We start from the raw sequence: 26,120 nt of genomic DNA on the forward strand, positions 1-26,120 counted from the left end.
CTGTGGACATGATGCCACCAGAATACAAACATTAGATGGCAGAAGCCTGACACCATGCACATAATGTTGCGCTTCTGTCAGCATCAAGTGCCAATTAAGAAAATGAAAGCCACTCTTTGACCTCTTCATAATGGCAGAACTAGTAATGAGCTAAAACGCTATGTAACCACTCACCATTTTTGCCTATTGGTCAATTTAATTAAGAGTATTTTGTAACAGGAGCAGGCTTATGAATATTACAGCATTTATGCTAATTAACAGGAAAGAATTCACAAAGGCCATGTGTGGATATCTTTACATGAATTAAACAAAGAGAAACAATTGGCATGCTGTTTTCTGACATTTCTGGAGCATTTAATTCCATCGGGTTACTGGCTAAAGCTCTTGCCACCCCTATAGTGTCTTTTTTAGGCAAGGTTCAAAGGACAAAACCACCACTGTAACAGATACAAACATGCAAACTCTGAAGGTAATACTGCTCAATGCTAGAAGTCTAAACCTCAAAATGCACTCTCTCGAGGCACTCCTAAAAATGGAGAACATTGATATCTGTGCAGTAACTGAGACCTGGTTCAAGGCTCCAGAGAGCACCCTTCCAATATCAGACTACAACTCTTACCACACTTTTCGGCCACCAAACCAGGACTGAAACACTAAAGGTGGAGGAGTGTCCATATTCACCAAGGATATTCACACCTCCAGGTTAGTTGCCCAACACAATGTATCTGAAATTCTCCAGGTGCAACTGACACTAAGTAAGACTACAGTCCAAACTGTAACTTGTTACAGATCCCCCACCATGTCCCAAGATTCTCACTACACCTTTCTAAACATACTGGAAAATATTAAGATACAACCAAACACCCTAATACTGGATGATTTCAACTACCCTGTCATTAACTGGGAAAACTACTTGGGTACCAACACCTTTTCCCAACGGTTCTTGGAATTCATAAATTCCAATGCCCTGGATCAACTAATCCATTGTCCCACCAGGGGCTCCAGTATCTTAGACCTGGTCATTACCAACATGAGAGATAGATGCTCCATACCAGTGGTCACCCCCTCATTGGTCAGGTCTGACCATAAGCTAATCGCCCTTGACATCCACATCCCACTCCCACCCCCCAGTAATGAAACCTCTGCAAAAAACTTCTCTAAAGCCACCTTCATGCTACTCAAGTCAGAAGTGACGAACATCACCCATGTAGACAGAAGCTGAAAGTTCGACTGCTGAATCCTACACTAAAGCAGTGTATGAGCACATCCACTCGTGTATGAATCGTGCCATCCCAAACAGAACCAAGACGCTCTCCTCCAAAAAAAGGAAGCCAATCTGGTGGTCCTCTGCCATAAACAAACTATACAACAGTAGGAAAAAACTGTTGCAGAAAAGAGGAAAATCCAAGGGTGCAAAAAACTCCCTTACCAGCCACAGTAAGAAGCTGAGATCTCTCATAAAATCCTCCAAAGTAAGTTACAAAAATAAAATTACTAAAGATTCCAAAGACAACCACAAGGCATTCTATAGTTATGTCAAGAATCTAAATGGCAATGTTCAGATCTGCTCTGAGCTACAACAGAATGGTATTAAATATAGTGATCCCAAGGACATTGCCAATATCCTGGCAGATCAATTTAGTGCCAACTTCAACCCCCTCTCACCCCCTAAAGGGCCCATCTCAATACCAAAAGATTGCCAAATTCCAGTAATCATGGCCACACAGGTAGAAACCACACTCTCCAAAGCTTAGAATACATCATCCATGGGACCAGATGGCATCCCGGGCTGTGTACTACATGAACTACGAAATGAACTGGCACCTCACCTAAGTGTCATGTTTAATCATAGCCTTACCTCAGGCTTCGTGCCCACAAAGTGGTGCACAGCTACAGTTATCCCACTCCACAAAGGGGGATCCACCTTGGATCCCAGGAACTACTGTCCCATCAGTCTGATTCATAGGTTCATAGATTAGTACTAGGCTAACTACCCTTGTGAGCCATTTCAAGCCAAGCCAATTACCCCATGTGAGAATCAAACCCTGCACCCTGTGTCTGTAAGGTAAACACCTTAACCATTATGCCATCTTCCCACACTAAACAGCACTTGCAAGGCTCAAACTAAGGACCCTGCACACCCTAGACAAAGTGATGTACCATTAAGCCATGACAGATAAACCTGATCTGCAAGGGCATGGAACACATTATCATGGAACTTATAAACATAGACATTGGCAACCTTCAAACACTGGACCCCACCCAGTTTAGGTTCGTGAAAGGCCGATCTTGTCTCCTGAACCAGATTGACTTCTTCAAATCAGTCTCCAGAGCTGTGGATGAGGGTAAGGAGGTCCACACAGCCTAGCTGGACCTCACTAAGGCATTTGACACCATCCCCCACTCTGGAATCATAGATAAACTTACTAAGCTGGGCATAAATCCCTACATCACTTGATGGGCTGCCAACTGGCTTACTGACAGAATGTAGACTGTACAAGTAGCCGACTCCAAATCCAGCTCCAGACAGGTGACAAGTGGAGTACCTTCAGGGTTCAGTCCTGGGACCGCTCTTGTTTAGCATCTACTTCTCTGAAGTACAGGCCAACACTAAGGGACTCTGGCTAACAAAGTTCGCAGATGACTGCAAACTGGGAGCCATTATTGAATCCCCAAATGATGTGGATATTCTACAAAAGGGCCTTAACAGAAACAGATGATTGGTGCCAGAACCATGGGCTTAAGCTTAATGCCAAGAAATGTATAGTTATCCCCTTTGGGAAAAAACATGTACCCATGAATTATCACATAGGTGGTACACTAAACACCGAAAGTGTGATGAGAGACTTAGGGTCACAGGTGGACAGTGGCCTCACCTTCCATAACCACATCGCCACAACAGTCAGGAAATCCTTCTATGTGGCACACCTCATCACTAAGGGCTTTTCATCCAGAAAAAAAGGAGGTCATTGTCCCACTGTATTCATCCAGCTATACTCTGTGGCATATCGTCTACTCAGAGGTGATCTCTGCTTAACATACAAGGCCATGTCATACCCTGAGCTGTTGGACATGCTCCACTTAAAGAAATTCCAATCCCTCAGAGCCACATGCTCCAGGGATCTAAACCTTGTCATCACAATGAACAAAACATGCTGGAGGGATAGGTTACTGACCCAGAGACTCCCCATACTCTGGAATAGACTGCCCATACATGTCAAGCAGAGCGCCTCCTTGGCCCTCTTCAAAAGGAACCTTGACAATTGGATGGGAGATAGGAAATTCACCTCAGGGATCACATCAGTCATCCTGCTAGACAGGGGTCCAGGAAAGTAAATATTGTGGGAAGAAATATCCACAGAATTGTTATAGCTAGGCTTGTATAGGCCCTAGGGCTGATAGCTTGGTACTAACCTATGAACCTATCAGTCTCTACCTACTACTAGGTTGGAACAACATGACACTGAGGTGCCATGCATAGAATGGTCCAGAATGCCTTTTTCACATGAAGGAAATCACCAGGTAGAAGGGTACAGGAACTACTATAACTAAGATATCAGGAGTGTGCATTCATTCAGATGCTTATCCTAAATAATCTGCATCAGAAATTTCACTGTACTTTAACAGGTACTAGAGCTGAAGTGCAAACTGTTTCAGATGGGTTTTAATAGCCATGAAGCCTAATTAGCCAAGTCTGTCCTATTCTGCTCAAATGCATTCATTTTCCTAAACTTACATTATCCTATTCATAGCTTGTACTAGCAATTAATAGGCATAAGACATGGAATTACATGATGCATATGCAGTCACACACACACACACACACACACACACACACACACACACACACACACACACACACACACACACACACACACACACACACACACACACACACACACACACACACACACACACACACACACACACACACACACACACAGTGCTTACATTTGCAAATAATATGGAGTATCACCAGTTCACATACTGGTTTGTCTTGGAATATTAGAGTAGATTAGAAACCTATTCAAAATTCATGTCCACACATTGATAACAGGTACATTCTATGCAAATAGCACCCCATCCAGGAACCGAGCCACAAAACACAATCACAGCTGAAAGGTAGTAACTCCAACCAAGACATTGTTCTACCTTTCCTCAGTTCATGCAAAATAAACTTAATTCTGTTCTATTACAAGAACTCCAAAACACAGCCAGCTCTGCCTTTATGCACCACCCACTGAATCCCATCAGCTCTATTAACTATCAAAAAGATCACAATGTACTCACACTTACAAAATGAGTAATACTGTTATGACAAAGTAAGAATGTGGCAGGCCTGTCTTATAAAAGTTAGGACAAGCAAAATTTCTAAGAGTTCCTTTGTCTGCATATACAAACCATAAGATATAAATAAACAGGGAGCAAAATAAATAAGATGCTAGAATACAAACTATCGAAAAATGAACTACAAAATGGAAAAGTTATTTTACCACTGTCCAAAGGTCTTCTCAGGCAGAAATGTAGCTTACTCAACCAGCACCCTGGGGCGGTACTATTAACCAACAACCCACTCTTCAGGTCTTCAGGAAGAGCAGGAAAAAAAGCACTTCACTGTAATAAGCCGATCACAAGGACCAGCTTATTATATTTACCACCTTTCACATTAAACACATAAAAAAAGAAGAAACAAGACATTCCCTTCTATTGGCACATCAACCAGGTGGCAGATGAATTACCCCCCCCCCCCGACCCAGCCATTCAAGTGCCATTTCTGTTCCTTGTCACCAACCCTCCTTCAACTTATTTTATTAAATAAATATAAACCAATAAATATAATGTCTTCATTTAACTGTAGCAAACTGTTGCTACAGTTTATAGCCTGCCTGCGCAGAGCACTACAGTGCTCAGGTTTTAATTACAAAAATAAGAATCTGTAGCAAACTGCTTGCTGTAGCTTAAACCACACATATTGAGGACTACAATGCTCACGTCTGACTGCAAATGCAATACCGACTTTTAAAAGCTGGTATGACATTAAAGAGAGACTGAGGTTGGGTGATCTCACTCTGCAACACTTTGTGCCTGGAGCCCTTGCTATGCTACTGTTTTCAGGCCAAATTTCTACTACTGTGCATAGCTCTGGCATCCATATAGGATAAAGCATTAAAGCTAACTGAAATAATTCAAGACTACTAGGTTGATAAGATGACTTGAAAGTGAATATAAAAGTAAAACAAAAGAACATAACCTATTTGCAGTTGAGGAGTGAAGGAAAAGGCAAATATGATACAGGTGACTGCAGTGCATGACAAATAAAATGACAGCTGTTAGAGAAGGGATGACAAATGATGTTAGACTGTTAAATAAAATAACAGCTGTTAGAGAAATGACAATAAACACAATGCTATAGTGTTAAATAAAATGACAGCTGTTAGAGAAGGGACACAGATAATAAATTGAAGGTGCAAACTTCAGCTTAGATATCTGCAAATATTTTTTCAGTGAAATGCAGTTGTAGATATAATCTAACAGTAAGATGTTAGGAAGTAATATTTAATAAAATGTTTGTAGCTAAGTGTAACAGTTTTAGAGAACATTTTGTGAACTCTTAATCTATAGAAGTATTGAAGTGAGGATGGCTAAACTATCGATATGAGACAAATGCAAGAATGTACTGCTGTGCAAGAGCAGAAAAATAAACAATGCTGTCTTTTTCTGCCATCACTACCATGTGATGCAATTACTCTAGAATCTTTGTCAATGGGCATAGCATGACATGTTGCCTCTTCTCTCATGTAGACTTCAAGTCTGGAACGGCATGACATGTTTCTGCATGTTAGATAGCCTCTTTTCTCATGTAGACTCCTCACAATATTATAAAATAACTATCACCCGAATTAGTTTTCTATTTTAATGTACTTATGGTATCCTCCAGCTGTTATGCAACACTTACTTCTGGACCTCAGACACACCTACTTTGTAATTAATGCATATTTGGTAGGCATATCCTAACCTTTTACTTACTACAACACATGTAGGGAAGTTTGCAATGCATGTATAGTTTGTGTATAGCAGTTATGTTTAGATGCAAGCAGCCAGGTTACCTGAAAATGTTGCCCAATATGTTTTTTTTTGCCATCTTTTTATAATTTTTATAAGCCCTTATTTATTTATATCTGACCATCTATATATAAATACATATATGTGCAATCCAGTCTTAAAATGTTGGATCCCTATAGGAATTGACATAGGCAGGTGAACACAATACTCGTATCAGTAACTCACAGATTCCCTTGCAGTGGCTGTCTATGACACGGAAAGGAATGTGGTCTTTGTATAACTCTCTCTCTCTCTCTATCTATCTATATATATATATATATATATATATATATATATATATATATATAGATAGATATAGCAGATGTTTATTTATTCATTTATTTGACATTTTTTCTTCCATGCTGCTGACTCGTTAACTGCGTTCCCTCACAGCTCTGTTCTCTTACCTTGCAGTATCTGCTTATCTGCAAACTATCAGTCAAGTTTTGTCTTTTTCATCTCCATACTGACAGCATACTGTTAAAAGTCCTGCATTAAATGATTGCAACAAAACTCACTCATCACACAGATCTGTCCTCTTACCTTGCAGTATCTCCTTATCTGCAAAGTATGTTGGCTTAGTTTTTACATTTTACAATATACTTATTTAAGGCATTATCTACTGTACGATCTAGCATGTTGGTATGCTGTGAAGTAGCTTAGCAGCAAGGACCCCCCCCCCCATTTCTTAACAGACTGCCAGATAGTTTCAAGATACGTATGTATATTACATGCTGGGCTCTAGCCTGTTTTAAGTTATTTCTTACCCGATAGTACTACACAACAAAACCTCTTATTCTTACTATGAACAGTACATAACCTTATTCTGTTAGAGTTTTTAGTGATGACTTGGCTCAACCTGCTCCATTTGCCCTCGCTTTGCTTGGGCACGCTGCCCTCTCACCCACCCCCATATCATTTCCTTTATAGCTAACTACTTTGCACCTCCCACAAAATAACCCTCCCCTCCTGTCTTTCACTCCATAATAGACTATACCTCAACCCACTTGCTGCTACAACAAAATATTCTAACTTCACCCCCCCCTACTGGTACTATCTGGTATACACTATTATCCACTATCTAATAGACAAAAAACTATACCCTTGTGCATTTTATTAACTAAAAACACCCTACAATATGTACTTCTCCAAGAGTAAAATGTATGCATTTCTAACTACATCCATCCTATTACTGCCTCTCCTACTCCTCCTCCTTATACACACATCACTTAACATCCACTTACACCCCAAACATATCTCCCCTACAAACCCAAATTGCTGTAGCCATATAAATAATCACCAAACCTTTGCCATTTTACCATCTATCTTCTCATTAAATACTCCCTTACCAAAAATGCACTTACCTAACACCCAACTCACCACTACCAAACACAAAACCAAATACTACACCCCCACTGCAAATGTGCTCAGACTCATCTACCTCCACAAAAACATTCTCTTAGCTGGAGACATCCATCCCAACCCTGGTCCAACACACTCCACTGCTAGTCCTCCTAACCCCAAAGTCAATAATGTCCCAAACAAACATCTTTTATTCTATTCAATAAACACTACGAGTATTCTGAACAAAGTAAGTGAACTACATGCTTGGATCTCCCACCATACTCCTGATATCCTTGTTCTGACTGAAACCTGGTTGAAATCCCAACACCAAGACATAGAGATCTTGCCCTCTGGCTATAGCATACACCGTCTAGATCGACCAAAAAGGAAAGGTGGAGGCATTGCTATCCTGCACTCTAACCACCTTACCATTTTTAACTCTACTTTTACATCCCAAACCTTCTCCCCAGCGAAATTGTATCTGTAAACCTAAATATTAATAGCCATTCCACTATCACCACTGTAGCAATTTACATTCCACTAGGTGATAATATCCCCCTACTGGAAAATATGCTTGCTCATATCTCCCAACACATCCTAAATGAAACTATCATTCTTGAGGATGTGAACATTAAGTGGCTATCTCTCTCCTCTCAAAGCTCCTCATAACACGTTAATCTCTATGGCTTTACTCAACTCATCTCTGATCCCACTTATTTCAATAACTCCCATACAGCCTCATCTCTCCTTTACTGGATTCTTGTATCTCACCCTTCCAAATACCATAACCCTGAAATGCGACCAAATTCCCTAAGTGATCATTGTGCAATAAAAATACAAAAGATACACATCTCATCAAGCTAAACCCCAAAGGTTTATCAAACACCGACAACTAACAAACTTTAATCCTGAAACTTTCAAATCTTTACTATCAGAGGTGAACTTGAATCCCTTAAAACTACTCCCTTTGGATGAAGCTGTCCACCTTTTTAACTCCACTTTCCTTAGTATGTTAAATTCTGTGGCACCCCTTAGAACAGTCCACATAAAGTCTAACATAGCCCCATGGCTGACCATAAACACCCATGCACTACTAAAAAATAAAGACAGAGCATGGAAAATTTTGACTAAAACTAAACATCAACCAGACCTCCAGAAATATAAAGAACTTAGAAATCTTGCCAAAAGTCACATAAATAAAGATAAGAAAAACTTCTATAATAATCCATCTTCTACCTTTAAATCCAACCCTAAAAATGTTCTGGCACTCTGTAAATCAAATACTACACCTAGGTACGTAAGCCTCCCCTAACCCTCATACTGACAAAACACGAGGAAACTGCCTCCATATTTAACAACTACTTTATAGACTCAATATCCAAATTACTAAATCAAGACACAAACCATCCCACCAACAATAATAGACCTAATAGCTCAAACTCTTCCATCAGTAGTAACCTTACCACTACCTTCTCCCTCAAACCTGTCTCCACTAACTATATTAAAACTCTACTATCTAAATTAAAACCTCGCTCCACATCCGTAGACAACATTCCCTCCACATTCCTTCAGGCTGCTGCTGCTGTTCTTGCTTTCCCTGTTTCTATTCTAATAAACCGCTCTATTACAGAATCCATAGTCCCTTCCATCTGGAAACAATTTTACATCCTTCCAATACACAAAGGAGGAAATTCTACAGATATAACTACTTTTAGACCCATAACCATACTCTCATCATTCTCCAAAATTCTGTCTTACACTACCTTCTGCAAGAAAATCTACTCACACCTACCCAACATGGCTTTCGTCCCATGCACAGCACTACTACAGCTCTCCTGTCTTTCCTAAACTCTGTATCACTAGCTAGAGACGGTAACAAACTTATTTCCTGTCTCTTCATTGACCTCTCTAAAGCCTTTGATACAGTCTCTCATAAAATTCTCCTCCTTAAACTAGCAAACTTATACTTCTCTCCATCCACCATATCTTGGTTTAACAGCTAGCTCTCTGATAGACTCCAATCAGTCAAATGGCTCTCAGCTTTCTCCCCTCTTCTTCCTGTTAAAACGGGTGTTCCATAAGGCTCCATCCTTGGGCCCCATCTTTTTAACATCTTTACCAACCTTCTCTACTCTTCCTGTCCTGGATCCTCACTGATACAATACGTAGATGATTCTACACTTATCACTATTGCTGAATCACCAACTCAACTAAAGTCAGACACACAGTCCTGTTTTAACTCTGTAGAAAACTGGCTATCTGAAAACCAACTTATCCTTAATCCAAAGAAAACCAATTTACTACTCTTTCTCCCTAAAAACCTTAACCACATAAAGTCTTCCTTCTCCATACTGTCACAAAATATAACTCAAATACAGGTGGACACCAATACAAAACTGTTAGGTGTTACTATTGATGATAGACTAACCTTTGATTTGCACATCAATAATTGTATCCGAAAAACACATCTCAAGCTAGGTCTCCTCTATAGAAACAAAAAATATCTTACCAAAACAGCAAAACTAACCCTTTCAAATTCCTACCTCATACCCACTTTACTTTATAGCTCCCAAATACTCACCAGCCTCAACAATGGACTACTAAATGAGTTAGAAACAACTTATAACAGGATTGCCAGATTTGCTGCCCAGAATTCTTAAAAATCACATTACTGTCTCTCATTAAAAGAACTAAATTGGCTAGAATTACCTAACCTGCTTCGATATAATCAGTTTCAAATTATTCATTCCAACTATCTCATCTTTAATTTCTCACTACCTACCCACTAGATTACTCTGCAGTTCTGAACAAGGTCTACTAAAAATCTACAAACCAAGGACTATAGCTTTAACCCTTCCAAGGCTTGGAATAGCCTACCACTAGATATAAGATCCCTTGAACATCCCAGTCAATTCAAAACCGCTACAAAAGATACCTTCATGAAAAATGGACTTACCAATGTAATTATCCCCCGTAAACACTCCCCTATAACCTTCTACTTCTCTTCTCTCTTCCTTCCCTTCTATAAACAAACTTATTACTTTATCTTCTCCTCTTGGTATATCACTGTACAAACATAACTAGTAAAATATTTCAGCTATGTAACTATTGCACTATTATGTATATAATATGTAATTATGAATGTATCCCTCTGATGAATGTGCTTCTATGTATTTCACTTGCCACAGTTTAATGTATGACACTGTAATGCAATAATCTGTGGTACTGATGAATGTATTTCTATATGTATTTAATATGTAAAATTTCTATTTTCTATTGGAGCTTTTCTCCTCGGGCCACTGCTGAAAATGGGCATTTGTAGCCCAGTCGGACAAACCCGGTCAACAAATATAAAATAAATAAATACAAAATGTGTTTATCCAGAAAGTCTGATAGGGTATGAGCCCATTTTCAGTGGAGTCCCAGAGAGAAAAGCTCCACAATACACATTAAACAGATTAAAAAAAATCAATCAGTGGTTACAAATATTAATTTGTGAATACAATAAAAGAAAATAAGCAAAATATAAGGCAAGTAATAGAGTTGACCATACATTATATGCAAGATAAAAGAGCATTCCTAATATGCATATTACATAATGATGCATGAAAATATATAATAAAATAAGTAAAAGGTCGTAAAAGCTATATACTCTTTCTGGCAGGAGAATGAGGTAGTAAATTACAATGATATAGATATATTGGGACAAGAAATCAAGTACTCAAACTTATGTTCAAAAAAGTGGCTTTTATTAGGCCAACCAGTTGTGCTAATCAGACTTCATCAGTTTGGTATACTTAACAAAACAAAATCAACTGTTTATAGAGACTTACACTTGTATCACTTCAGTACTAAATGAAAAAATATCCAGATTTACTATCTGTCCTCATAAAAGGTTTACTACAACTGAAAAATCTGTATAAATGCTATAGTGTTTTAAAAACTATTAATAAATAATTTTGCTTGTAAAAATATGCATGGTATATCATGTACAACAGATATTGTTTAGGTATTAAATTACTGTGTCTGACTGCTCTGGTGGCATAGATGGATAACACCCTGAACGAATGGAACTCCAGCCCTGCCAACCCTGGTTCGATTAGTGGCTCAGGTGACTGATGGAGTGATGGGGAGTGACGGGTGTGGCTAGTTCTATGGGCATTCCTTGTGGTGGAGGCTGGTGATATCATCATGAAGGGATGCAGTCCAAACAAAGGGCGGTAGACATGGCTCAGCTGCCACTGAGGCAGGGTGACATGATGCACATTGTGCCCCTTGGATGCAACCACTGAAACCATGTGGGAGAAATAAAAGGTACAGGCCATTTAAAGTAAAATACAAAGGCAGAAAATTAAAATCCCCCCCCCAGCCAAATGCAAATGGCTAGACCTCCAGGTCACCATTTACATCTGTACCAGCTCCAACTAAATTAGAACAAGTTGGGGGAGAAACAAGGAGAAGCTTGTAGACCCAGCAATGGAATATTAGGCATTGTGTAGGAAGGCTGTAGGTTAATGCAGGGGAGCATAGGAAGGCTGTAGGATAATACAGGGGAGCGTAGGAAGGCTGTAGGATAATGCAAGGGAGCATAGGAAGGCTGTAGGATAATACAGGGGAGCGTAGGAAGGCTGTAGGATAATGCAAGGGAGCATAGGAAGGCTGTAGGATAATGCAGGGGAGCATAGGAAGGCTGTAGGATAATGCAGGGGAGTGTATGAAGGCTGTAGGATAATACAGGGGAGCGTAGTAAGGCTGTTGGATAATACAGGGAAGTGTAGTAAGGCTGTAGGATAATGCAGGGGAGCATAGGAAGGCTGTAGGATAATGCAGGGAAGTGTAGGAAGGCTGTATGCAGGGGAGCATAGGAAGGCTGCAGGATAATGCAGGGGAGCGTTGGAAGGCTGTAGGATAATGCAGGGGAGCGTAGGAAGGCTGTAGGATAATGTAGGGGAGCATAGGAAGGCTGTAGGATAATGCAGGGGAGCGTAGGAAGGCTGTAGAATAATACAGGGGAGCGTAGGAAGGTTGTAGGATAATACAGGGGAGCATAGGAAGGCTGTAGGATAATACAGGGGAGTGTAGGAAGGCTGTAGGATAATACAGGGTAGTGTAGGTAGGCTGTAGGATAATGCAGGAGAGCGTAGGAAGGCTGTAGGATAATACAGGGGAGTGTAGGAAGGTTGTAGGATAATGCAGGGGAGCATAGGAAGGCTGTATGATAATGCAGGGGAGCATTGGAAGGCTGTAGGATAATGCAGGTGAGCGTAGGAAGGCTGTAGGATAATGCAGGGGAGCATAGGAAGGCTGTAGGATAATGCAGGGGAGCGTAGGAAGGCTGTAGGATAATGCAGGGGAGCATAGGAAAGCTGTAGGATAATGCAGGGGAGCGTAGGAAGGCTGCAGGATAATGCAGGAGAGCGTAGGAAGGCTGTAGGATAATGCAGGGGGGCAGAAAGTGCTGCATTTATTATTGGTGACTAAAAATTGAGAATAATACATAATGTCCTTTCCATACAAGTTGCAATAAAGGCTGTATGTAGTGCTAGCACTCTGCTGGATATGTACTGCAAAATCTCAAGTTTAGTAGTGACATAAATGCCCACAGAGGATATCTTAATTTTGTTGGCAACATAAACAGAACATACTAGAGGGCTTGATATGTATGACAGAGAATATCACATTTCTGGAATCTTCTTCTTTTCCACACAAAACAAAGTACATCTCTTACTATAGTCAAGCATAATATGGGTAAATGGATGAATGGGAAACCACAAGTTCACTCTTGGTTTAGCACCTTTGTTCCTTGTGGATAGGGGCAACATATAAATGTCTGCTGGACTCTGGGTTTATTCATCCCTAAAATAAAAGACATCTATGTTATTTGTACCAAAAACACAAGGTTTAAAAAAATAAACTTCTTGGCAATGTATGGCTGGGATTCTGAAGATTCTAATCTAGCAATACCATAGTAAGTACGTATGAACCTATGAACCTATATTTTGTAAACTCACCTGAAGGTTTTCTACAGATACATTTGTCAGAAGTATATTATGTTCAGTAAAAACTGTCCAGTCAAGAAAAGTCCTAGTTAGGGAGAAATATAATAAAATAAAGTATTTAATTTCTGTAAATCCTAGTTAGGAATGTTTCACTAAACATACAGTGAGGCATCTTAAGCCTCAAGTGAATTATGTGGGGTGCAATAAGAGAGGTCGAGTTACCAGTCAGCAAGGAACCAAGCCTCTTATTTCAATCATGAAACCCAAACTAACTTTTATCTTCCTTTGGTCAAGTGTGAACTTATCTACTGTAGCCCAGATTAATCAAATTAAAGGCTATGTATCCATACTTTTTACAGTTTTTTACAATTTGTCCTTTGTAGATCAGAGTGTGTATGTTCCTTTAAGAGCCATTCCAGTCAGTGAGCATGTGCATATAACTAGTGTGCCCGTGCAAGCCAGAGTGCCATTTTGTAGTGAACAGCCAAGGTGTAAGCATGCATGTGTATCGTAGTCAGGGACTTAGTTCGTTTAAGTTTAATATTACCGTTCTCCATCCTGATGTCTGTGTATAATAAATACTTAAATGAACACCCAGCCTCATCGTCTTATTGAATAGACCCAAGACGGGCAACATGGTGTCAGAATGGGATCCAGACTAAAACTTCTTCAAGACCATGAGCAGGCAGTTACAGTCGGAGGAATATACAGGAGTGGATCATCCCTGCTCAGATGATTCGCAATCAGGTCAGAAAGACAAATCCAGGTACTAAAACTCAATTAAATAATTTTTTACTCAAATATAAAATGAAGCATTAAAACCTTTCAAAACAACTTTCTAATTTAATGAAATGTTAGAAATTATGACATATTGATAAAAATACTCGAAATGCTTACAAAAGTGCTAGAAATACCTTTTGAATCTCATAAAATGTTTAAAAAAGAGAAAATGACCATAGTCTTCACTATGTGCTTTTTCATATTAACTAAAGCTATTCGAGGAATCTGAGGTGTGCAAAGTGTTTGTATGTTTGTGTAGTATTACAGTACAGTTACTTTGCAAAGTACAGTCATTTTGGATAAAGTGTGGTACAGATGAATACTTTTTGGAGTACCTGGCATGTATGTGTACATTTGAACATAATTACAAAAGCATTTTCTTGGCGTAGTAGAAGGATTTCACAGACCTGGTCCACTTGTATTTGATAATAATGTGGCTGTAAACTGGAGAGTGGTTGAGCAAGAGTAATAAGGCCATAGAGATTTGTCAGATATATGAAGTCACAGAAAAACACACAGATATGCTTACAAAAGAGAAAAGCAGGCTTCCTGTGCCTTCCAGTGTTAATGTTGATAGTATGCAACACGTGGTTAAAAGATACAGGCCAACTAGTGTGGCTGCTTCAGTGAAACCCCAAGCCTTTTTAGCAAATTCCAGGGCAGTTCCAGTAAAAGCCAGAGCATGCTCAGTGAAGCAGAGGGGTGACAACAAAATCTGTGGCAAGCCTCATAGTCAACTGTCATAATTGTGGAGGCAGCCTTCAGCCCAAAAGAGAAAAGAGCTTAGCTTTTGGTCAGCGGTGCCACACATGTAAAAAGTGGAATCATTTCAAAAGGTTCTATAAATTAAAAGAGGCACATTCTTTTATTAAAAGAGACCATTTAAAAGAGGCACATTGATCAACTAGAAAGCTGCGACCCACTTTTCATGTTGATGGTATGTCTGTGCTTGGTGAAACAGTCAATGCAGTAGATTTCTGGGCAAAGAATAAAGTATTTTGTATTATTCTGATTAATGAGAGACCCATAGAGCTCAAAGTTGATTCAGGTTCAAAGTGCAATGTTATGTCAGCAGAAATATTTGCCAGAGTAAGTGCTGGTGAGAAGCTTGAGCTGGCAAAGTGTGCAAAGCGTGTTGCTTATAGTGGTGAAGAAGTCCAAACCAAAGGCTCAGTGGTGCTTTCATGTTACTCTGCTGGGAACTGCTATGACTTGCAATTTTATGTAGTCAAGAGGCATGTACAGTCATTGTTAGGCCTCAGAGACATTTAAGGCAGAAGTCCACCATGTAAGCATATATAACAATGAACATTTTGCACAAAATATTTTTTTCTGACTATGCTGATCTTTTTGAAGACAGATTAGGCAAACTCCCAGTTGTATTTTTCATGAAGTTAGACCCAGAATTAAGCCCAGTTATCAGACCAGCAAGAAAAGTTCCGGTAGCCCTGCAAGGCAGAGCCAAAGCTGGGCTAGACAGAATGGTTCATTTAGGTGTAATTTGTACAGTAGAAGAAAGAACTGAATGGGTATCCTCCATGGAGGTAGCTCATAAGAAAAGCTCAGATGATATTAGTTTGTAGTGATCCAAGAGATTTGAACAAAGCACTAAAATAACCTCATCATCCAATGCGTACAATCAAAGAAGTTGTTGCTCTTATGCCAAACACTACTGTTTTTTTCTGTCTTAGATGAAAAAAAGTTCATTTTGGCAAATTTTGCTTGACTGAGAATCTTTATTTCTTACCACTTTCAGTACACCATTTGGAAGGTTCAGATTTTTGAGAATGCCCTTTTGGATAAATTCTGCCAGTGAAGTCTTTCAACATGCAATGGAGCAAATTTTTTTCTGTCTATCCATGTGCAATTATAGTAGATGATATTCTTGTAGGAGGCAATTGTGGAGTTGAACATGATAGAAACCTCAGGAAAGTGCTGGAACATGTTTGTGAGGTGAATCTTAATCTTCAGAAATGCAAACTCAGGCTACAAGAAGTTATTTATGTGGGTCATTTGTTTTTCAGTGCAGGCATTTGACTAGTTCCTTCCAAGCAATCTACAATACTTGAGATGCCACCTCTGGACAATGTCACCTCCTTATGTTTTCTTGGCATGGTCATCTATTTGTGCAAGTTCATTCCAGATATGAGTGACCTTTCAGCACTGCTAATAGAACTGACTCACAAAGACATAACTTGGTCCTGATCAGAACAACACCAAAGAGCATTTGCCAGTCCATCCACTTTAAGATATTATGATGTTCACAAACTTGTAATGCTTCGAGATTTGGTCTTGGTGAAGTCATTCTTGAAGAGGGCAGACTAGTACCCTATGCATCTAAAACCTTAACCTAGCCTGAGATACAGTATGCTCAGACAGAGAAAGAGCTCTTGGCAATTGTGTTTGCAGGTTCGAAATTCCATGATTGTATTTATGATTGACCTGTTTAAATCGAGACTGATCACAAACTTTTGGTCACTATTTTAAAAAAGCCAATGCACACAGCTCCTGCAAGATTGCAACACATGATGTTTAAATTGCAAAAGTTCAATTTTCACTTGGTTTACACAAAAGGCAAACATGGTTTACACAAAAGGCTATCTTGCTGATACTTTATCCTGATCACCCAGAAAAAATGCTGAATAGCACGAAAATGAGAAACCTGATTTTGAAGTCATGGAAGTGAAAAATTTTTCTTCCAGATGTTCTGATCAGCTTAGACCTCACAATGCTTCAGACCCAATTCTCCAGAAGTTCGACCACTTTATCAGTTGAGGATGTCTGTCAAAGCAAATCTTGTTTGCTACCAGATGTGCAGCAGTATTTTCCTTACAGAGGCAAGATTATGATGGAAGATGGTATCATCATGAAAGGTCTAAAAGTGATTGTTCCAAAATCCTTGCAACAAGAGTATATTCAAATTTTGTGTTGTGGCAACCCAGGGCAAGAGGACTAGTATTTTGGCCTTCTTTGTCAAAAGACATTGAGAAAGAACTTTCAGCTTGTTCTGACTGCAATAGTACTAAACCACATTACCAAAAAAGAACCACTTCAGCTAAGCTAGATTCCTGAACTACCTTGGTTGACAGTAGCTACAGACATTTTTGAATGGAATGGTCAGTGTTACTTGGTGTTAGACTCTTATTCAAATTGGTTCGAGATTGACCTACTTCCTAATCTGACATCCAATACTGTCATTAAGAAGTTGAAGAAACATTTTTCTGTCCATGGTAGTCCACACAAAGTCATTTCTGACAATGGTTCACAGTTTGCAAGTCAGCAGTTTAAAAGATTTGCTGAAACGTGGGACTTTGTTCATGTTATGAGCAGTCCTGAATACCCACCATCAAATGACTTGGCAGAACATGCAGTTCAAAGTGCAAAACAGCTGGTGGAAAAGTCTAAACGTGACAATACTAATATTTTTCCAAATCTGCTAAATCTCAGAAACATACCTTGTGACAATCTTCTTAGTTCACCTGCCCAGAGGTTAATGTCGAGACAAACCAAAACCACACTGCCAATCAGTAAGAATTTGTTGGTTCCAAGTGCTAAAAACAACAAATCAGTAAAAACTCAACTTCTAAAGAAGTGTTTGTCCCAAAAGTTTTACTATGATTAAACCAACATACCTCTGAATCTGTTAAAAGGAGAGATAGTGAGGAGGCAGACAACAAAAGTATTTGAGCAGATAGGGCTTGTGAAACATTTGTGTGAAGAACTGAGATTGTACATTATTGAGTCATAAAGTATGGAATTCAGGTGGAATCAGAAATATTTACTACCAGTGTTGCAACATTTTGCTTGTAACAAGGACTCTAATTCTCAGTGTGATTTGTCTAATGTTTCTGTTCCAGAGAACATTTCATCATGTGTTCCTGTTCCTGAAAGTATCCCCGAAAGTCCACAAGAAGAACATTCCCCAGTGACTCTCCCTGTTGCTAAACCCAGTTCTAGTTACTACATTACGAGGTCAGGTCATATCTCAAGACCTACTCTCAAATACACAGCAACCTGGACATGATTGTCATTGTATATATTTGTATAATTTGTATGACCAACTAGTCAAAGAGGGAGGATGTAGATCAGAGTGTGTATGTTCCTTTAATAGCCATTACAGTCAGTGGGCACTTGCATATAAGTACTGAGCACGTGCAAGCAAAAGTGCCATTTTGTAGTGAGCAGCCGAGGTGTAAGCATGCATGTGCATGCATGAATCTTCTCTCATCTGCAGTTTTCATTGACTTATCTAAAGCTTTTGACATGGTTAATCACCAACTACTCCTCCATACACTAAACTCTCACTCGATCCTCTATCTATGAGCTGGTTCAGATCCTACCTTGAAAATCGCCAGCAGGCTGTACTCTGGCAAAATAAACTATCGAATCACCTCTCTATCTCCCTTGGGGTCCCACAGGGCTCAATACTAGGCCCACTCCTATTTTCCATTTATATTAATGACCTGAGTTCTGCTATTCCTTACTCCGCCTGTATTCAATATGCAGATGACTCTACCATAATCTGCTCAGCCTCCTCTCAAACTGAACTTCATAATCTTACTCAAAAATCTTTCAACACTGTAGAACAATGGTTCTCACACCGCTGCCTCCTCTTAAACCCCAAGAAAACTAAACTACTACTCTTTACACCAACCTGAAAGTCCACCTCTTTCCATTTCAATCTCACTTCTAACAACGGTACTCTTATCACTCCTGAACCAACCACTAAACTGCTAGGAATAACAATAGACAACAATCTTAACTTTGACACATATAAACACCACAATAAAATTAGTTAACAAAAAACTAGGATCCCTTTACAGAATTAAACCCTATCTTACACCAGAAGCTAGGACCACTATAGCCAGAACTCACCTAACCTCCACTCTCCTCTATGCTTCTCCTATATACACCAATCTCTCTAAAAACAACCTCAATAAACTAGCAACATCCTATAACAATATTGCTAGATTTGCAACAGGTTCTCCTATTAGAACCCATCACTGCCTAAATCTACGACATCTAAACTGGCTAGAACTACTTAACCAGCTCCAACTTCACCAGTTAATCCACAAGACCCTGTATCAACCTAGCAACACCCCAATACTCTCTACCCTAATTACACCTTATAATAATCTCAAAAATCTACGCTCCTCAAACAAACTACTGATCAATACTACTAAACCCAACAACTCAGCAGGTGAATCCTTATTTTCGAACGCTGTTGGAAAAATATGGAATAAACTACCCTCAGAAATCACTTCTCAGTCTTCTCTCTCACTTTTTAAAAAGAACCTAAAACTATACTTCAATAAACACTGGCTATGCTCCTGTACTAACCCAGACTAATTATTTTCCTATCCTCTATACCTCACCCTACATCCTTTCTTTTCTTCCATTTATGTATTCTTTAAAATACTATTATACAACATATATGTATCTTGCACCTGATCATGTAATCACTAAGTGTTTTGCAATTTGCATGTACCTGTGGGTGGGGGGAGGGGGATAAAAAAAAAAATATATATATTTTTTATTATAATTAGCTTTTGTAATACTTGCTGTTTTATAATATCTGTAATAACTTCTGTTTTAACTATGCATGATTTCTTGGAGCTTTTCTCCCCGGGCCTCTACTGAAAATGGACATGTATCCAGCTAGACTAGCCCGGTCAACAATTGTAAAATAAAATAAAAATAAAAAATATAATAAAATGTGTACAGTAGACAGTCAGTTAGTTAGTTAATTTAAGTTTAATGTTACCGTTCTCCATCCAGATGTGTTTGTGTGTAGTAAACTACTTGAATGAACACCCAGCCCCATCATCTTATTGAATATAGACAAGACGAGCAACACTCTACATCTTTGTCTAACACAAATTTTCAGTTAAAGTGATGTGCAACACTGCAGCACCATGTTTTCAATTCTATGATAAGGCCACATATCTAGAATTAGCTTCTTAATAATGGCACCAAGACTCTCTCCATATATGCTGCTGGTATCTTTTGTACCCAGTGCTTAAACATTCACTTAGACTGTTGGAATATAATTCCAAATCATGGCAGAATGGGATCAGTTTAATCAAAGGAATGTTTTACATAGGCACTTTTTCATTTCCAATATGAATGGTCATAAGTAAGCATTGTTTTGCTGGTCTGCCCCCTCCCATACCCTGAACTTATATACATCAACTTCAATGTCACACAGACGTAAAGAAGGAAGAAAACTCCCAAAACAAAAAAAGTTGCACACACGTGGAAACCAAATTTGTCCTGATTTCCTGAAGGAAACAGTTATTGACATATGTGCATCAGAGACTTGACACTTAGGGTCATTGGTCTCTGGGACGTGTGGATATATACTTTCCCTACTGAGTGCATATACATGCAAACATAAAATATAAATGCACAAAGATACAAGTGTATGCGTGTGTGCACATGAGCCCATGTGTGTATGTTTTGGTATATTGACAGGCTAGAAGAGCATTAATGCACGTGCTTAAAATATTTGTATGTCTCTATGTGTTAATGCAGGGAGAGTCACAATATCAAAGATGTGCCAGTGAAAAGTATTCATTTGAATTGCTAAATGTCTTTAAATAATTTTACACTGGATAAAAAAATGAAAGAAAAAACTAACACCTTACAGATTGAAACAGCCTAAGCATGTTGTTCCTTTCTCAATCTGTGCTGAAATGGATTATAGGATAAATAGTATAAGAGATTCAAGGTCACATTATTTAAATGTCTAGACGTGCACTTATGGAAAACACTAAGTTCAGACATCTGTTAAATGTTAGTGCAGACATTTCCATGATACTGTACTCGGGCAGCAAACCTTCAAGGATAATATATCTCGGGTGAAAACTGCTTATTTGCTTTTTTATTTCCTGCTATTTTGTAGACGTTGAATTCCAATTAATTCTTTTAAAAATGAATGCATTATTTGTGCATGTGTTTTGTCCCATGAATGTCAGAAGTTGTTAAACACCTTTATTAAATTATCACTTAAGACATATGTAAACATGCATTACAGAAAATCATCATTTTTTTCCATTTCAGTTCATTATATATCATAGATCTTTTCTTTCTTTCTTTACAATGTCAGAATTTTAATATACATTTAAAAGTTTATTTTAACTATTCCACATTTATTTAGTTCCTTTTTAAATTCTGTATGCCATTCTAGAAGATATGCATTGCAACCTTTCATTAACTAGACCTACAATAGGATTTTTTAAAATATGATTTTTGGTGGTCCATAACCAAATGGTACCAGTTATTAGTTCTGTTTTAACACAAGAACATATCACTGCAATATAAACTCGCATTTGCCTCACACATTCTCTGAATCAGTCTGACCAATATTATCTTTATGATCAAATCCATGTACGTTTACTGTTCTATGCTTGCATTTTCATAACGAATCTGAACATTATTCAGGTAGACTACGCATACAATAAGACATACCACACAAGTGTACGTATATAAGCAGTTGTGTGTGTGTGTTTGTGTGTGTGTATGGGTCTACTTCTAAATTTTGAAATTTAAAACCTCGATTTTCTTATGATCGAGACCATAAGATCGAAGTTTTAAAACTTCGAATTTTAAATAATGAAAATAAATAAATAAATAAATACATAAAAGCAAAAAAAAAAAAAAAAAGATTTTTTTTTTTTTTTTTTACATTTTTGCAGAGGGACAAGCCTCCCATACACCCCTCACACCCCCTGCTAATTAAATATACCTACTCCAAGATTGCACTACAGTGAAAAAAATGGTAAATATACTGTTCCACACTGTACGGAGATCTCCATTTAAACGGTTCAAAGTTTAAAAACTTCAATCTTATGGCTCGACCATAAGAAAGTCAACATTTTGAACGTGTGAAATTTAAAAGTAGCCATATATGTATACATATACACATATATATGTGGGTAGATATATAGATAGATATACACATATACACACACACACAGTCATACTTACACACACAAACATACATATCACCGAGTACTACACAAAATGCACAAGTAACAACAGTGCATGATATTATTTGCATATTGTTTGATCCTACTGTCTTACATATTCAAATGCAGAAGAAGCATGCACATATAACACATCCATAATTCTGATACTGAATATTCAGTAAGGGAATATTCATAGTCCTTCAAAAACCAAAATACAAAAATGAGCACAATTGTCCAGTAGATGCATCGCCAGTGCGTGGCTATAGCAGAGTTACAGTACAAAAGCAGCAGCAGCAGTCATTATCATCACCTGCGGTCAACAAGGTACCACCTCTTCATCTCTTCTGCAACCCTCTCCCAAATGAAACTGGCATGCTTTATATAAAACATCATTTAACAATCTCTTGGAATGCTCGTTATACATGCTATGAAATTGTATTAATTAAAACATACTTTGCTTAATCATCAGTAAATATGGTACAGTCGGCAAACTATCCAGAAACGAGAGCTAAAGTGCCGTTTTATGAATATGCATTCTAGAACTTTCAATAAGATAAAAACAATCACAGATGAGTGAAAGGTTAAGCATTTTATCTTACCACATCAATTATCTGTAGCAAGGTGATACGTAGCTCTACAACAACAGGCTGAGAATCATTAAATACTGGGCGTTCAAGGCGGTTGTAGTTTTTCAACAGTTCCCTGTATAATTTCCTTTGGTATTCACCCTGATAAGAATCTAACAGAAAACAAAATAATCATTACATCAGAATGGATCATTTAATGTAAATGCTCATTACAGTAAAATTATGCACCTAATACAAAATAAATATACAACATGACCTACTTAATTTAAGAAAACACTACTTGACAAGAATGATTGTTTTTTCCAAATGTTTCTAGCTTCATGGAATGTGGCTATATATGCATGTTTGTCTTCCACATTAGCCCTACAAAACTTGAAAATTTTAAAGAAAAAATTCCTGATCACATTGAGTAGCACTACTAATTTCTGACTGCCTCCCCCATAAAGTCAGTGGATGAATGCATCATACAAACAGCAGATGAAAATATAAATGCCTTTATATCACAAGCTTGGATGTGATAATTCTGCTTCATCTGCTAATGCCATCAATGGTGTGAGGTCCCGTTGTCATCTGCTTTCCATCTGAATGGATCTAAAAGAGCTATCAAGATAGGGATGTCTGTATAAGAAGACTAGTTCTCACTGAAGACTTTTCTGGAAAAGAAAAAAGGTCTGCACTGGTTTGGCTACTCTAGATAAGGGTACTCTACCTAGTGACCACAATAAAAACTGTGGACACTGTGCAGCTGGCCAACTGTATGTTCAGTCAAGTACAAATAAGGAAGCAAGGTGAGGCAGTGCTTGTCCATGTGAGGTTCACTTGAGCAATTTCATGGTCCCTCATGTAAGTGCAGATAGAGGTGGTAGGGCCCATGTGTTGGTCAATCAATTTAACCATCTCTTTTCTAATTTCAAATGTTTGTCTCCTTAAGTTACTTTTGATAGAGTTGCACTGAACCCTATCTTGTGGGTGCTGTGATGAAGTTGACAAGTTTATCAGTGCTCTGTTGAAGTTACAGGATGGCGGGTGCCATTTTGAGGTTGCCTGGATTGTGAATACCAGAGTAAGGTCACTTGGCTAGTTGGTGTTGTGGTGAGACTGTCTGGATTGCAGGTGCTATGGTGAAGTTACCTGGGTGGTGAAGATTGTAGTGAATGTTTCTGGGTGATGAGTGCGGTGGTACAGTTACCTAAATGGTGCATGCTGTGGTGAATTTATCTGGATCATGGATGCTGTGGTGAAGTTACCAAAATGGCGGTTGCTGTAGTGAAGTAATCTGGATAATGGGTACTGTGTTAAAGTTGCCTGGATCATGGTTACTATGGCAAAATTACCAGGACAGGGAATGCTATGTTGAAGATGTCTGGAATGTGAATACTGAGGTTTAGTTATCTGGATAATGGCTTCTGTAGCGAACTTACCTGCATGGTTGGTATTCTGATGAAGTAACTTGGATGGTGGGTGTTATACTGAATTTACCTGTGGAGTGGGTGTTGTGGTGACGTTACCTGGAAGCTGGGGTCTGCGATGAAATTTCCTGGATAATAGTTGCCGTAGTGAGATTACTTAGATTGTGGGTGCTGCTGTGAAGTTATTAGAATGGTGGTTTCTGTAATGAAGTTACCCAAATAATGGTAGCTTTACTAATGAGAGTGCGCTGATGGGTGTTAGAACCACCAAGGCACTGGAATGCTTGTAATAAAGTGAAGCAAGGATACAGCCTTTTAGAACACTATTAGTAAAGGAGTGTTAATATTTAGGAAAGGGATCAATTTTATTTCTAAAGTGCCTGTTGAAAAAGATAGTTTGGACCCAAAACAAAATGTCTAGGCTAACACTTATTTCTATTTTATTTGATTTACATTTGCTAACCAGGGTAAAATAATGATGCACAAGGACCATTTTTAGACTTAGCCTGGGAGCATTGCCGGGGTAGGTAGGTAACTTACTCAGAGTCCCACAGTAGGCAAATGCAAACTGAGGAATCAATCCCTGTACTGCATGAAGCAGCCTGATAACAGCCCATGGCCTTACGTCTGTGCACTACCTGTTATGCAAGGTAAGCTGTGGTCATTGTTCTAGTCTCATAAGAGTTACTATTCCAATAATTAGAACAGAGATTCATTACCACAAAGAGGGTCATGAACGTCATCCTCATCTAGACTGTGGAGATGATCGAATAAATCATAGATAGCAATGCCCTGATGATATATGTATAAATAGTCAGACCATAGGAGACAGGCAGTCCAGAAAGAAAACAGTTCTCAGAAAACTCACGGGAGATGGGTTAGTGGGAAGACTGCGTTCAAATTTTAGTAGTAGGAAAAGGCCAACAGTGCTTTTATTTATTTTTAAATCATCTCTAATTAAAGCACCAATAAGGCATATCTATCTGTCTATCTATCTATCTGTCTATCTATCTATCTATCTATCTATACACATATATTGGCAATCCAAAAGTCCAAAAGGTGCACCTATTTTGGCTGCACATTACGATAAAGATATTTTTCCTAAGTCAACTGTTTCCAGATTTCATAACTATTCTTATCATACATACATATGCAAACACACACACCAAAATGTGCGGTCAGTCCACCACAATTTTCCAGTGAGTCACCGGCCTCAGTTTTCTTTTTCTTCCTTCTGAACTCAAGTTCAAAAATTGGTAGCACCCTTCTTTTGGAGCAGTCGCCATACTGAAATCTCCAGGGGGAGCCCATCTGTTTGCCATGGCAAAGAGAGGGCTGGGCTGCCAGATTTAACATCCTATGCCAGGGGTACAGTAATACTCACACTATGGAGGGCGATATGTCTGTCTGAATTTGAAAAGATAGACGTGATAAAACAATCTGGTCAATTTCATGACTAGATCAAAAATATGAGATCCAGGCAGGGTAGAAGATAAAGCTGATCTGCCTGGTGGTGTGTCCCCCTAAAATAACTTCATGGCTATATGGAAACCTCTCCCCACTGTAGTGCAATCTTGGAGTTGGTATATTTAGTTAGGGAGGTGTGGGTGGTGGTGGTGGGTTTGACATACTGTGGTGTGTTTTGCACTGTAATGTTGACCAAGTGTTTACGTACCATTGGAAAAATTTGCTAAAGGTTTTGCTGTTTTTGTCTTGGCAAACAAAGGTTGGATATGGATATGGAAGTATGGAAGTTCGGACTTTTGAAGGTAATCCTTCTGACCACATCATATCCTTCTAAAAGTGCTTAGACCACCCTCCTGGTAGTACTTTAAAAAGGTGGCAATATCTCCCATTAGGTTATTTACTTAGTGTTATGAGGCAGTCCTGTGAGGGTGAAAAGGGGACCAGGATGGGTAAATAGTTGGA

At 38.7% G+C, this 26,120-nt stretch overlaps 1 protein-coding gene across 1 annotated transcript in view; it reads right to left on the minus strand.

The window, feature by feature from the left end:
- Window positions 1-23,314, minus strand: part of LOC122791403 (neuronal acetylcholine receptor subunit alpha-7-like) — a 2,335,909-nt gene extending 2,312,595 nt beyond the window's left edge. Inside the window, exons 1-2 of the mRNA XM_044059149.1 lie at window positions 23,251-23,314; window positions 22,795-22,934 (exon numbers count right to left, since the gene is read on the minus strand). Of these exons, the coding sequence (XP_043915084.1) occupies window positions 22,795-22,934; window positions 23,251-23,314 (204 nt within the window). The remainder of the gene's footprint in view (window positions 1-22,794; window positions 22,935-23,250) is intronic.
- Between the last annotated feature and the right edge of the window lie 2,806 nt (window positions 23,315-26,120).

Source organism: Protopterus annectens, chromosome 17.part0 (assembly GCF_019279795.1).
Source record: "Protopterus annectens isolate FY-2018-M chromosome 17.part0, PAN1.0, whole genome shotgun sequence".
Taxonomy (NCBI): domain Eukaryota; kingdom Metazoa; phylum Chordata; order Ceratodontiformes; family Protopteridae; genus Protopterus; species Protopterus annectens.